Raw genomic sequence first — 14,359 nt, 5'->3', positions numbered from 1 at the left:
ACAATCACATATGCAGGGAATGCAACAAATACTTTTACGCTTATTAGCGTCAGAACTCTGGTAGATAGAAGGAAGGTAAGAACTTTATCTTTGAAGAATTTATAGACTCACTTTCAAGAAAAGAACTACATAGGAAATGTTTCTTGATCTGGGGTGCTGGTTATGCGTGTGTTCATTTGTAAAAATTTAGTGAGCTGTACTTTTCATATGTATACTTTTTCTGATACGTTATACTTCAGTAAAAAGTCTAATTTAATGACACTAACAGCAGTATAAAGTAAGTACAAAATGAAAAATATTAACAATTCAGAGTTCAGAAGAGGGACTAGTCACTGTTAATAAAAGTTAAAAGAGTTAACATGTATTAAATAATTTCTATATGGCAGGCACTGTACTAAATAAGTATTTTATATTTCATCCTCACAACATCCTTGTGAGGTCAACATTATATCAACAGCATTTGCCACAATTAATACTCTCTCCTTGAAACTCTTTCCTTTCCATTCCAGGCCAACATGCTCTTCTGGTTTTCTACCTACCTCACTAACTGCTCCTTCTCAGTCTGCCCTTCTCCCCAGACTTTCATTCATTCATCTATCTATCTATCTATCTATCTATCTATCTATCTATCTATCTATCTGGAGACAGGGTCTCACTGTATGTATGTATGTATGTATGCATCTATCTATCTATCTAGAGACAGGGTCTCACTCTGTTGCCCAGGCTGAAGTGCAGTGGCACAATCACAGCTCCCTGTAGCCTCAAACTCTTGGGCTCAAGCGATCCTGCTGCCCCAGGCTCCTGAGTAACTAGGACAACAGGTACATGCCATCCCATCCAGCTAATTTTTTATTTTTTTATTTTTTTTTTAGAGATAGAGTCTCACTACCTTGCCCAGGTTGGTCTTGAAATCCTGATCTCAGGTAATCCTCTCACCTCGGACTCCCAAAGCAATGGAATTACAGGTGTGAGCTATAGCACCCCGCCTTCCCTAGACATTTAAAATTTAAATACTCAAGGGCTCAGCTCTTGGTCCTCTTCTTTATCTAAACTCCCTGGGGCAGGCATAATTATTAATTATTATTATTCCCATTATACAGATGGAAACTTTGAGATACAGAGAGATTCAAACCTATGCAATCAAGACTTCAGAGGCCATGCTCTTAACCTCTTCACCATTCTGCTGTCTTTGGCTTTCCATTTAAGAGACAGGGCATAGCTGCACACATTCCACATTCTAGTGCCTTCAGTAACTGAGAAGAGAGAGAGACTGAGGCACATGGGATCCTCTTTCATAAGATATTAAGGACTAAGACCAGATACCAAGCCAGTACAAAACCAACGCTCTTGCAAATTCTGTTCAACAACTTTCCTTCCTAAGTTTCTTCACTTTGTACTTTGGTAATTGCTTCTCAAGGAGGAATGTGAAAAGAATCTAGAACACAGATTCTCAAATCTAGATGTTCATGAAATAATCTGAGGAGCTTTTAAAAACATAGATGTAATAGGCCCTATACAAACCTATTAAACCTAGAAGATTCCAGGAATCTGTGTTTCCAAGGAGCACCCAAGCAAGGTCTGCAGCTGATAACTTGGCACCTGAATTTGCTCTAAAGAGAGTTCTCTGATCCTCAGAGGATGAATAATGACTATCACATATTCTGCCTAGCAGAGGCTGGAAATGAAACGAGAATGAAGATATAAACTGATTCCAACAAGTAATATGAGCAATCAGGAAATAACAGCAGGGACTGTGGAATTCTAGATCCAGACACCAAACATTACCAGGTGGTCTGGTAATTTGTTGCCATAGAGAGTTTGCAGTCAAGTGCTGTCATCCCTTGGCTTAGGAGGGAGTCATATCTAGGCAGCAAGAGCCAATTTAATACTTTAATACTTGAGCACTCATATTCTCAGAGTATTCACCAAGTATTATGAGGGAATACAAGGATATTAAGAAATACTGCCCATTCTGCACATGTACCCCAGAACTTAAAGTATACATAGATGTATAAAGAAATACTGCCATTGTTCCCAGGCAACAGAAGAAAGCATTATTAACACTGCCATTTTTGCATAAACATAAATGCACATACATTTTGTTTACATATGCAAGCAACACTTACTATGGAACTATAAATGCTGAAACTAAGGCAAATACGTTACTTCAACACTTACTGATGTCTTACCTCTGTAAGTGCATGCAATTGTCCTTGATGAACACACACACCCATAAACCTAAAGAACAAAACAGAATTATTTAACAAGTGAAAAGGACACAAACATAAATGTCATATAGAGAAATTAGGTTAGTTATCCATGCATTAGAAACAACCTGTGGGGTGTGGGGCACAGTGGCTTACATCTGTAATCCCAGCACTTTGGGAGGCAGAGGTGTGCAGATCACCTGAGGTCAGGAGTTCAAGACCATCCTGGCCAACATGGTGAAATCCCATCTCTACTAAAAATACAAAAATTAGGCAGGTGTGGTGGCACGCGCCTGTAGTCCGAGCTACTCAGGAGGCTGAGGCAGGAGAATCTCTTGAACCTTGGAGGCAGAGGTTGCAGTTAGCCAAGATTGCACTACTCCAGCCTGGGTGACAGAGGGAGACTGCATCTGAGAAAAAAAAAAAAAGGAAAGATAGCTAGAAAAGAAAGAAAGAAAGAAAAAAAAGAAAGGAAAGAGGAGGGGAGGGAAGGGGAGGGGGAGGAGAGGAGAAAAGAACCTGTGAAGCTCTCTGCTATCCTGTACAGCCCTGTAGACTCTTAATCTTTTTTTAAAAAAATTATTTCAAGAGTTTTTGAGGTACAGGTGGTTTTTGGTTATATGGATAAGTTTTTTTACAGGTGATTTCTGGGATTTTGGAACACCTGTCATCTGAGCATTGTACACTGTACCCCATATGTAGTTTTTTTTGTTGTTGCTCTTTTTTGAGACGGAGTCTCGTTCTGTTGCCAGGCTGGAGTACAGTGGCACGATCTTGGCTCACTACAACCTCCGCCTCCCGGGTTCAAGCAATTCTCCTGCCTCAGCCTCCAGAGTAGCTGGGACTACAGGCACATGCCACCACGCCCAGCTAATTTTTGTATTTTTAGTAGAGACGGGGTTTCACCATGTTGGCCAGGATGGTCTCAATCTCTTGACCTTGTGATCCACCCGCCTTGGCCTCCCAAAGTGATGGGATTATAGACATGAGCCACCGTGCCCGGCCCCATATGTAGTTTTCTATCCCTCGTCCCTCTCCCAACCTTTCCCCCCAGGTCCTCAAGGTTCATTATATCATTCTCATGCCTTTGCATAAGATTTAGCATAAGACTCTTACTCTTGATTAAGATGACAGGCTGATAAATTTCTAAATTTACCATGAAATATCTGGTTGTAGCAAGACCTGGTGGTAAAAAGCAATGGTGGAAGAAGGAGAGTAGTAAGCCTTGAAAATAGCATGGTATAATGGAAAAAGCCCCAACTGGAAGTAAGCTTGATGCTGGTTTCAGCTCTGCCATTACCTGACTACATGCTTACACACAGATACACACACAAGTCACTAATTTCTTTTTAGTTTACATACTTCAGTGATATTTGAAGTTTTTCTCAACCAATAGGTTATATTTATATATGTATAAATGATTTTTAAATAAAAACCATAAATCAATGAGTATAACTGATAATGATCACGAAGTAGGGGAAGATAAATGTCTTAAAGCCATTAATAATACCCAAGTCCCAAGTAAGTTCTAGTTTAGAAGAGCAAAGAAATGGGAAGAGACTGACTACAAGCAGAGTGCAAGGCACAGCAGTGACTGTGTTAGAAAGGACCATAAATTCCAGGAAGACAGGGTCTATGTCATATTCTTCCCTGTGTTCACAGAACCTAACACCACCTACTAAACAAAGAGTAAGCAAATTCAGTAAATGATTGCTGAGTGAGAAGAAACAAAGGAGAATGCCTGGTTGGCTGTAATATCACAGCAGAGTTTTTAAAACATGCTGCTTCCATATTTCAACTAATATGGAAATATCCCACCACTTTGGGAGTCCAAGGCGGGTGGATCACCTGAGGTCAGGAGTTCAAGACCACCCTGGCCAACATGGTGAAACCCTGTCTCTACTAAAAATACAAAAGTTAGCTGGGCATGGTGGCAGGCGCCTGTAGTCCCAGCTACTCAGGAGACTGAGGCAGGAAAATCACTTGAACCCAGGAGGTGGAGGTTGCAGTGAGCCGAGATCATGCCATTGCACTCCAGCCTGGGCAACAAGAGTGAAACTCTGTCTCACAAATAAATACATTAATTAATAATAAAAATAAAATAAGATAGGCCATTTTTCTCTAAATGTTCATACAACTCCCCAATCACTAGAATTATGAGGGTATGCCATTAATTTATTCAACAATTATTTATTGAATGGCTGCTATGTTGAAAGTATTAAGGACAGAGAGTAAATAAAAACTTTCATTCTAGGGTCATTCTGTTGGAGGGCAATTATAACAAAAAGATAAATTATGCAGAATGTGGTTAAATTGTATACATGAACTGCTATTTCTAGTCAGCCTCTTTCAGAAAGACTGCTTCTCGGAGATTAAATGATATCCTTGCCTAGGAATAATTCTATTCCCATTATCCCACCAAAACAAAAACAGTTAAATTAAAATATGATAAGCTACATTTCCTGCTTGATTAAGGCTTTCCAAACTATGATGGGTACTAACAGGCATTGGCTAACTATGGCCAACTACCTGTTTTTATCAATTAAGTTTTACTAGAGCATAGACATGGTATTATCTATGGCTTCTTTGATGTTACAATGGCAGAGTTGAATAGTTGTGACAGAGACTGTATGATTTGTAAAGACTAAAATATTCACTATGTAGCCCTTTATAGAAAAAGTCTGCTGACTACAATGATTTGAATGTTTGCTCACTCCAAAACTCATAGTGAAACTTAATTCCCAATGTGGCAGTATTGAGAGGTATGGATTTTAAGACGTGATTGGGTCATGAGGGCTCTGCCTAATCCATTCATGGATTAATGGATTATTGCAGGAATCAGTCTGGTAGCTGTATAAGAGGAGGAAGAGACTGGGCACAGTGGCTCATGCATATAATCCCAACACTTTGAGTGGTCAAGGCAGGAGGGTTGCTTGAACCCAGGAGTTCAAGACTAGCCTGGGCAATATAGGGAGACCTGAGACCTTGTCATATACATATGTTAGCTTGGTGTGGTGGCACACTTTTGTGGTCTCAGTTACTCAGGAGGCTGAGGTGGGAGGACTACTTGAGCCCAGGAAGTTGAGGCTGCAGTGAGCTGAGATCATGCCACTGTACTCCAGCCTGGGTGACAGAGTAAGACCTGTCTCCAACAAAAAAAAAAAAAAAGGAAGAGAGACCTGAGCTGGCATACCCAGCCCCTTTGCCAAGTGATGCCCTGAGCCACTTCGGGACACTGCAGAGAGTCCCCACCAGCAAGAAGGCTCTCACCAGATGTGGCCCCTCAACCCTAGACTTCTCAGACTCCATAAATGTAAGAAATAGTTTCCTCTTCTTTATAAATTGCCCAGTTTCTGGTATTGTAAGCAATAGAAAACACTAAGGCATTGACCCTTGCTCTAGAACACAGGGATATCTATCCATTTCCACCTGGGAGACATTAAGAAAGTTACCTAATCTTTATAAATCACAATTTCCTCATCTATGAAAATGGACAGAAAAATAACACTACCTTAAAAGGTTGTTATAATTAAATGGGATATTTTCAAGTATACTGTTTAGCAATGCCCAGTGTATGCTCAAATGGTTTTTATTTTATCATTATTAACAATCCTAAATTACATCATCCTTTACATGGCTATGAGAGTTACCTTTGCAAAACATAAAATATGTCACTCTTCATAACTCTTCAATGGTCCCCTTCTGCCTACAGAATAACATCAAAACTTCCCATGATCCACTCCAACTTATCTTTGAAACCTCACATTTTCCCATGAGCCTTATTTTTCACCCATCTGTCCTTTTCCTCTGGGTTCTATGATCCTAGCCTACAAATATATACTTAAATTTCCCTCATCTTAAAACATTCTTCTGGCCAGGCGCGGTGGCTCACGCCTGTAATCCCAGCACTTTGGGAGGCTGAGGCGGGCGGATCACAAGGTCAAGAGATCGAGACCATCCTGGCTAACACGGTGAAACTCCGTCTCTACTAAAAATACAAAAAAGTAGCCAGGCGTGGTGGCGGGAGCCTGTAGTCCCAGCTACTCTGGAGGCTGAGGCAGGAGAATGGCGTGAAACTGGGAGGCGGAGCTTGCAGTGAGCCGAGATTGCGCCACAGCACTCCAGCCTGGGCGACAGAGCAAGACTCCGTCTCAAAAAAGAAAAAAAAAATTCCTCCACCAGGCACAGTGGCTCACACCTGTAATCCTGGCACTTTGGGAGGCCAAGGCGGGCAGATCTCTTGAGCCCAGGAGATTGAGACCAGCCTGGGGAATATGGCAAAATAGGATCTTTACAAAAAACACAAAATAATAATTGTATTGTTTATACAAAAATACAAAAATTAGCCAGGCATGGTGGCATGCCTGTGGTCCCAGCTACTCAGTAGGCTGAGGCAGGAGGATCACTTGAGCCAGGGAGGCAGAAGTTGCAGTGAGCCAAGATCGTGCCACTGCACTCCAGCCTGGACGACAGAATGAGACTCCGTCTGAAAAATACAAATAAAAATCTTCCCTTGTCCACTCGCTAAAATATGAATCTAATTCACTCTTTTAAATTGTTACCAAACTTTAAGAATAGGTTACATTCTCTATCTATGTTTCTAGGTTTCTTTTTTTTTTTCTTTAAAAAGAGTCTTGGCCAGGCGCGGTGGCTCAAGCCTGTAATCCCAGCACTTTGGGAGGCTGAGACGGGCGGATCACGAGGTCAGGAGATCGAGACCATCCTGGCTAACACGGTGAAACCCCGTCTCTACTAAAAAAAAAAAAATATATATATATATATATATATATATATATATATAAAAAACTAGCCGGGCGAGGTGGCGGGCGCCTGTAGTCCCAGCTACTCGGGAGGCTGAGGCAGGAGAATGGCGTGAACCTGGGAGGCGGAGCTTGCAGTGAGCTGAGATCCGGCCATTGCACTCCAGCCTGGGCGACAGAGCGAGACTCCCTCTCAAAAAAAAAATAATAATAAAATAAAAAAATAAAAAGAGTCTTACTTTGTTGCCCAGGCTGGAGTACAGTGGTGTGATCACTGCTCATTGCAACCTTGAATTCCTGGGCTCAAGCAATCCTCCCACCTCAGCCTCATGAGCAGCTAGGACTATAGGTGTGCACCACCACGCCTGGCTAATTTTGGTATTATTATTATTGTTATTATTATTATTGTAGCGATAGGGTCTCATTATGTTGCCTAGGCTGGTCTGGAACTCCTGGCCTCAAGAAATCCTCCCACCTCAGCTTCCTAAAGTGCTGAGCTTACAGGCGTGAGCCATTGCACCCAGTCTCTAGCTACATTTCTTTAATCTTCACTGATTCCTAAATTCATTTTAATCTGCCTTATTCCCACATCACTCCTTTAAGAGTTTTTTTGTTGTTGTTGCTGTTGTTTTGTTTTTTGAGACGGATTCTCCCTCTGTCGCCCAGGCTGGTATGCAATGACGTGATCTCGGCTCACTGCAACCTCTGCTTCCTGGGTTCAAGCAATTCTCCTGCCTCAGCCTCCCGAGTAGCTGGACTACAGACGTGTGCCACCACACCCAGCTAATTTTTGTATTTTTAGTAGAGATGGGGTTTCACCGTGTTATCCAGGATAGTCTTGATCTCCTGACCTTGTGATCCGCCCACCTTGGCCTCCCAAAGTGCTGGGATTACAGGTGTGAGCCACTTTGCCCGGCTCTTTTTTTTTTTTTTGAGACAGGGTCTTGCTTTGTTGTCCAAGCTGGAGTACAACAGTGTGATTATAGCTCACTGCAACCTCAACCTCATTGTCTCACGTGATCCTGCCACCTCAGTCTCCTGAGTAGCTGCGACTACAGACACACATCACCACACCGAGTTAATTTTTTAATTTTTAAAATAGAGATGGGGTCTTGCTGTTATCCAGGTTGGTCTTGAACTCCTTGCATCAGGCAATCCTCCTGCGTTGGCCCCATATCACTCTTGTAACTTTTCTCACTATGGAAGATTCAGAGCTTCATTTATCTCTGCATTTCTACTACCTAGTATAGTGTCTAGCACACAGTAAGCTAGTTCTCAGTAAAGATTTATTAAATGGCATGAATGATTTTTATGACTTGGAAACTTGGTTGAAGTTCCTTCCTTGAATTGGAATACTATACTTACTGAAAATCATCCAAGATCAGCTAAAATTTCATCTTCTATACAAAGGATCTCCCGGATGCCCTTAGCATTAATCCCTTCTCTCTCTCTTTTGTCTCTCCCTACCTCCCACAGTACAACTAGCACTTTTCACCCTACCTTGAATGACTGCTAATTAGTATTAAGTTGTCTGGATCTTGAGTTAGACTGCTTTGAGTTGAATCCTGGCTCAACCATTTACTGATGACCTCTCTGCAATTCAGTTTCTTCACATGCAAAATGTAAATATTAATATTACCTAACCCACATGGTTATTGTGAAGATAAAATGAGATAACTTGGGCTCCTGGAACATAATAAGCACTAGAAAATGTTAGCTATTCTTGCTACTCTAACATTTCTGACTCCTTCCCCAGACTGGAATATAAGGTATTGACTGATTGAATGATTGAGACGGAGTCTCGCTCTGTCACCCAGGCTGGAGTGCAGTGGTACAATCTTGCCGCACTGCCACCTCCGCCTCCTGGGTTCAAGCAATTCACCTGCCTCAGCCTCCTGAGTAGCTGAGATTATAGGCAACTGCTACCATACCAAGATAATTTTTGTATTTTTAGTACAGATAGGGCTTCACCATGTTGGCTAGGCTGGTCTTAAACTCTTCACCTCAGGTGATTCACCCACTTCAGGTGATCCGCCCACCTCAGCCTCCCAAAGTGCTAGGATTACAGGTGTAAGCCACCGTGCCCAGCCTATGTAAATATTTTTTAGCCAGGCATGGTGGCTCATGCCTGTAATCCCAGCATTTTGGGAGGCAGAGGCAGGTGGATCACCTCAGGTCGGGAGTTTGAGACCAGCCTGACCAACATGGAGAAACCCCGTCTCTACTAAAAATACAAAATTAGCCAGGTGTGGTGGCACATGCCTGTAATCCCAGATACTCGGGAGGCTGAGGCAGGAGAATTGCTTGAACCCAGGAGGTGGAGGTTGTGGTGAGCCAAGAGCACACCATTGCACTCCAGCCTGGGCAACAAGAGTGAAACTCTGTCTCAAAAAAAAAAAAAAAAAAGGCCGGGCGCGGTGGCTCAAGCCTGTAATCCCAGCACTTTGGGAGGCCGAGACGGGTGGATCACGAGGTCAGGAGATCGAGACCACCCTGGATAACACGGTGAAACCCCGTCTCTACTAAAAATACAAGAAAATTAGCCGGGCGAGGTGGCGGGCGCCTGTAGTCCCAGCTACTCGGGAGGCTGAGGCAGGAGAATGGCGTGAACCCGGGGAGGCGGAGCTTGCAGTGAGCTGAGATCCAGCCACTGCACTCCAGCCTGGGGCACAGAGCAAGACTCCGTCTCAAAAAAAAAAAAAAAAAAAAAAAAAAAAGAATATTTTTTAAAAGAAATTTATTTTTTAGAGATGGGATATTGCTATGTTGCCCAGGCTGGTCTCAAATTCCTGGGCTCAAGTGATCCTCCCACCTCGGCCTCCCAAAGTGCTAGTATTACAGGCATGAGCCATCATGCTGGGCCAAGTCTTTTAAGAGTACAGATCTTGTCTCATTTGTTTCTATATACAATGTCTCACACAAAATGTTTTGTACACAAGTTGCTAAACACACATTTATTGAATGAAGAAGCAATAATCACCAAATTAACTTCACAATGTAAACTCGTGTTACAATAAAGAACATTAGAGGCAGGTACAAGGCAGTAAAACCAAGAGGTATTTGATTTTCTTTAATCAAATATTTATAAAGAAGTCAGGCAATAGGGTTCTACTAGAAAAACAACAGCTACATTTTAAAATCGTGGGTTTTTCTAGAAGTTGAAAAGACCTGGTTTGGATGTGACACACCCTTGCTTTTCTTCCTCCCGGGCCCACTATCATTTTGACCACGCCATCTACAGGGATGTCACAGCACATCCAGGCAGGCACTGGCTTCATAGGACAGTTTTCTGTCTGCTTTCTTCCCACCCTCTACTCAAATAACCGTATCACAGTTGTGTCACATAATTCTACTTCTATGTGCAACTTGACTGCCTGACCTCTCTCAACTCATTCCTAACAGAAAACCACCACCACCACCACCACATCCAAAATGGTGTCACAGAGCTGGCAAGCTGAGACATGCATTAGCTTTATATTGGAAAAAGAGCGGTCGGGCATGGTGGCTCACGCCTGTAATCCCAGCACTTTGGGAGGCCAAGGTGGGCGGATCATGAGGTCAAGAGATCAGGACCATTCTGGCCAACATGGTGAAACCCCATCTCTACTAAAAATACAAAAATTAGCCAGGCGTGGTGGTGGATGCCTGTAGTCCCAGCTACTCGAGAGGCTGAGGCAGGAGAATCACTTGAACCCGGGAGGTGGAGGTTGCAGTGAGCTAAGATCATGCCACTGCACTTCAGCCTGGGTGACAGCGAGACTCCGTCTCAAAAAAAAAAAAAAAAAAAAAGAGTTTTAACAGAGTTAATCACTCTAAATGTTATAAAAAATATACACTATAAAGGGGAACTATTACTCATCCTTGACAGGGAAGTGACATGTGTCTAGAAAAGAATGTAACATCAACAATAAGTTTTCACTTAAGTTTTTATTGCTAACTATATCAAAAATCGAAATGAAGCCTCAAATCATTGTCATGTCACAAGATAAGGCCTTAAAAATTTATATTCTGAATGATTTTTATTCCCCTATCCCCATACCCTACTCCAAATCATACCAGTTAGAATTACTTAACTCAGGAAGGGGGGTACTTTCTTACTGCATGTGCTCTGAGAGTAAGTGATTACTCAACTTTGTTATTTTTAGTTTCATATGACATACAGATTCATGTTGAGAAGGAGGGTTACTTTTTTTTTGAGACAAAGTCTTGCTCTGTCGCCCAGGCTGGAGTGCAGTGGCACGGTGCAACGGTGTGATCATAAGCTCACTGCAGCCTCAACCTCCTGGGTTCAAGCAACTGTCCTGTCTCAGCCTCCTGAGTAGCTGGGACTACAGGCACACACCACCACAGCTGGCTATTTTTTTTTTTTTTTTTTTTTTTGGTAGAGACAGGGTCTCACTATGTTGCCTAGGCTGGTCTTAAGTTCCTGGCCTCAAGTGATCTTCCTGCCTTGGCTTCCCGAAGTAAGCCACCACACTAGGCTAAGGATTGCTTTTGTACTTTAGACCACTGTGGAAATAAACCCATAAGGGATCTTGTCAAAATGCAGACTCGCATTCTGTAGGTCAGGGATGGGGCCTAAGAATCTGAATTTCTAAAATTCCAGGTGATACTGATGTCGCTTGGTCTACAGACTACATGTAGTGAGTAGCAAGGCCTTGTCTAAACAAAGGACTGTTTATCACTGCTCTAAAGATAGTAAGACCAACAGGAAACTCTTTTTTTTTTTTTTTTTTTTTGAGACAGAGCCTCACTCTGTTGCCCAGACTGTAGTGCAATGGTTCGATCTTGGTTCACTGCACCTCTGCCTCCTGGGTTCAAGAGATTCTCCTGCCTCAGCCTCCCAAGTAGCTGGGATTACAGGCGCCCGCCACCACACCCAGCTAATTTTTGTATTTTTAGTAGAGTTGGGGTTTTACCATTTTGACCAGGCTGGTCTCAAACTCCTGACGTCAAGTGATCCGCCCATCTCGGCCTCCCAAAAGGGTGGGATTACAGGCATTAGCCACTGCACCTGGCCCCAACAGGGAACTCTTAACTCTGATACTACTGGTAAACTAGACTCTGTCTAGAGACTAGAGTCTTTTCCATAGCATGATTTACCATTCCCCATAAAGTGTCATTATTAAGCTTTTCCACATCTTTGCCTTTTCTCAGACTGTTCCCACTACCTAAAATGTCCCTCTCTTCATTTCCATATACCTCACTTAATGATGGGGATACATTCTGAGAAATGCATTCTTAGGTGATTTTGTGGTTGCGTAATCATAGAGTGTACTTACATAAACCTGGATGGTATAGCCTACAATACCCTCAGGCTATATGGTAGAGTTTATTGATCCTAGGTTACAAGCCTCTACAGCATATTACTGTACTGAATACTGTAGGCAACTGCAACAAAATTGTAAGTATTTGTGTATCTTAACACATCTAAACATAGAAAAGGTACAGCAAAAATATGGTATTATAATCTCATGAAACCACCATCATGTATGTGGTCTGCTGTTAACCAAAATATCTTATGCAGTGCATGACTGTAGTTAGATTCTACTCATCCTCAAATACCAGTTCAAATACTTCCTTCCCATGTTCTTCAACTACCAAGGGACCCATTTACACTCCTCTTTTTTTTTTTTTTTTTGAGACAAGGTCTCACTCTATCACCCAGGCAGGAGTGCAGTGTTGCAATTACAGCTCACTGCAACCTTGAACTCCTGGGCTCAAACAATCTTTCTGCCTCACCCTCCCAAACATGCTAGGATTACAGGTGTGAGCCACCATGCCCAGCCTATATCACCTTCCTATAGCATCATTTCCAACCTTTAACTATGTTTTATCATATGCCTTATAACTTTTTTACTAGACCACAAGCTTCTTAACAGCAAGATATCATTCTCTTGCCTGGCATATGACAATATATAAACACTTCTTAGTCTTTCTCTGAAGGAGGCTAAAAATAAATAAAAAAACACTTGCTGGGTAAATTATGGTTTTTGTTTTTGTTTTTGTTTTGAGGCAAGATCTAACTCTGTCAACTGTGCTGGAGAGCAGTGGCACCATCATAGCTCACTGCAGCCTCAAACTCCTGGGCTCAAGTGATTCTTTACTGGGCAAATTTATTTTTATTTATTTATTTTTATTTTGAGACTGGGTCTTGCTCTGTCACCCAGGCTAGAGTGCAGCAGCGCTATCTCACCTCCGTGTTCAAGTGATTCTCCCACCTCAGCCTCCCAAGTAGCTAGAATTACAGGCGTGTGCCCCCATACCCGGCTAATTTTTGTATTTTTAGTAGAGACAGGAATTTTACCATGTTGGCCAGGCTGGTCTTGAACTCCTGACCTCAAGTGATCCGCCCACCTCGGCCTCCCAAAGTACTGGGATTACAGGTGTGAGCCACTGCGCCCAGCCTTCACTGGGTAAATTTAAAACACAACTCAAAATTTTTTCAGTGCCTACTATGTGCCAGGCACTGGTACCGTTGATAATGATGATGGTGTCAGATAACTCTTCTTTTTTCTCTGAGACAGAGTCTCACTCTGTTGCCCAGGTTGGAGTGCAGTGGCGCAATCTCAGCTCACTGCAACCTCTGCCTCCCAGGTTCAAGCAATTCTCCTGCCTCAGCCTCCCGAGTAGCTGGGATTACAGGTGCCTGCCACCATGCCTGGCTAATTTTTATAATTTTAGTAGACACAGGCTTTTGCCATGTTGGCCAGGCTGGTCTCAAACTCCTGATCTCAGATAATCCACCTGCCTCGGCCTCCCAAAATGTTGGGATTACAGGCGTGAGCCACCATGCCCAGCCTGGTATCAGCTAACTTTTTTTTTTTTTTTTTTGAGATAGAGTCTCACTCTGTTGCTCTGTTGCCCAGGTTGGAGTGCAGTGGCACGATCTTGGTTCACTGCAACCTCCACCTTCCAGGTTCAGGGGATTCTCCTGCGTCAGCCTCCAGAGCAGCTGGGATTACAAGCGTGCACCACCATGCCTGACTAATTTTTGTGTTTTGTTTTTTTTTTTTGTTTTTTTTTTTGAGACGGAGTCTTGCTCTGTCGCCCAGGCTGGGGTGCAGTGGCCGGATCTCAGCTCACTGCAAGCTCCACCTCCCGGGTTTACGCCATTCTCCTGCCTCAGCCTCCCGAGTAGCTGGGACTACAGGCGCCCGCCACCTCGCCCGGCTAGTTTTTTGTATTTTTTAGTAGAGATGGGGTTTCACCGTGTTAGCCAGGATGGTCTCGATCTCCTGACCTCGTGATCCACCCGTCTCGGCCTCCCAAAGTGCTGGGATTACAGGCTTGAGCCACCGCGCCCGGCCTAATTTTGTATTTTTATTAGAGACAGGGTTTCACCATGTTGGCCAGGTTGGTCTCAAACTCCTGACCTCAAGTGATCCGCCG

The 14,359-nt window shown here is 43.0% G+C and overlaps 1 protein-coding gene across 4 annotated transcripts in view; it reads right to left on the bottom strand.

Annotated features, from left to right (window-relative positions):
• Nucleotides 1–14,359, bottom strand: part of TESK2 (testis associated actin remodelling kinase 2) — a 152,607-nt gene that overhangs the window by 39,025 nt on the left and 99,223 nt on the right. For all 4 annotated transcript variants that reach the window (XM_065523378.2, XM_065523377.2, XM_005543546.5 and 1 more), the window contains one exon: nt 2,190–2,238. In XM_065523378.2, the coding sequence (XP_065379450.1) occupies nt 2,190–2,238 (49 nt within the window). The remainder of the gene's footprint in view (nt 1–2,189; nt 2,239–14,359) is intronic.

Source organism: Macaca fascicularis, chromosome 1 (assembly GCF_037993035.2).
Source record: "Macaca fascicularis isolate 582-1 chromosome 1, T2T-MFA8v1.1".
Taxonomy (NCBI): domain Eukaryota; kingdom Metazoa; phylum Chordata; class Mammalia; order Primates; family Cercopithecidae; genus Macaca; species Macaca fascicularis.
This window is presented reverse-complemented; position numbering and strand designations above follow the sequence as displayed.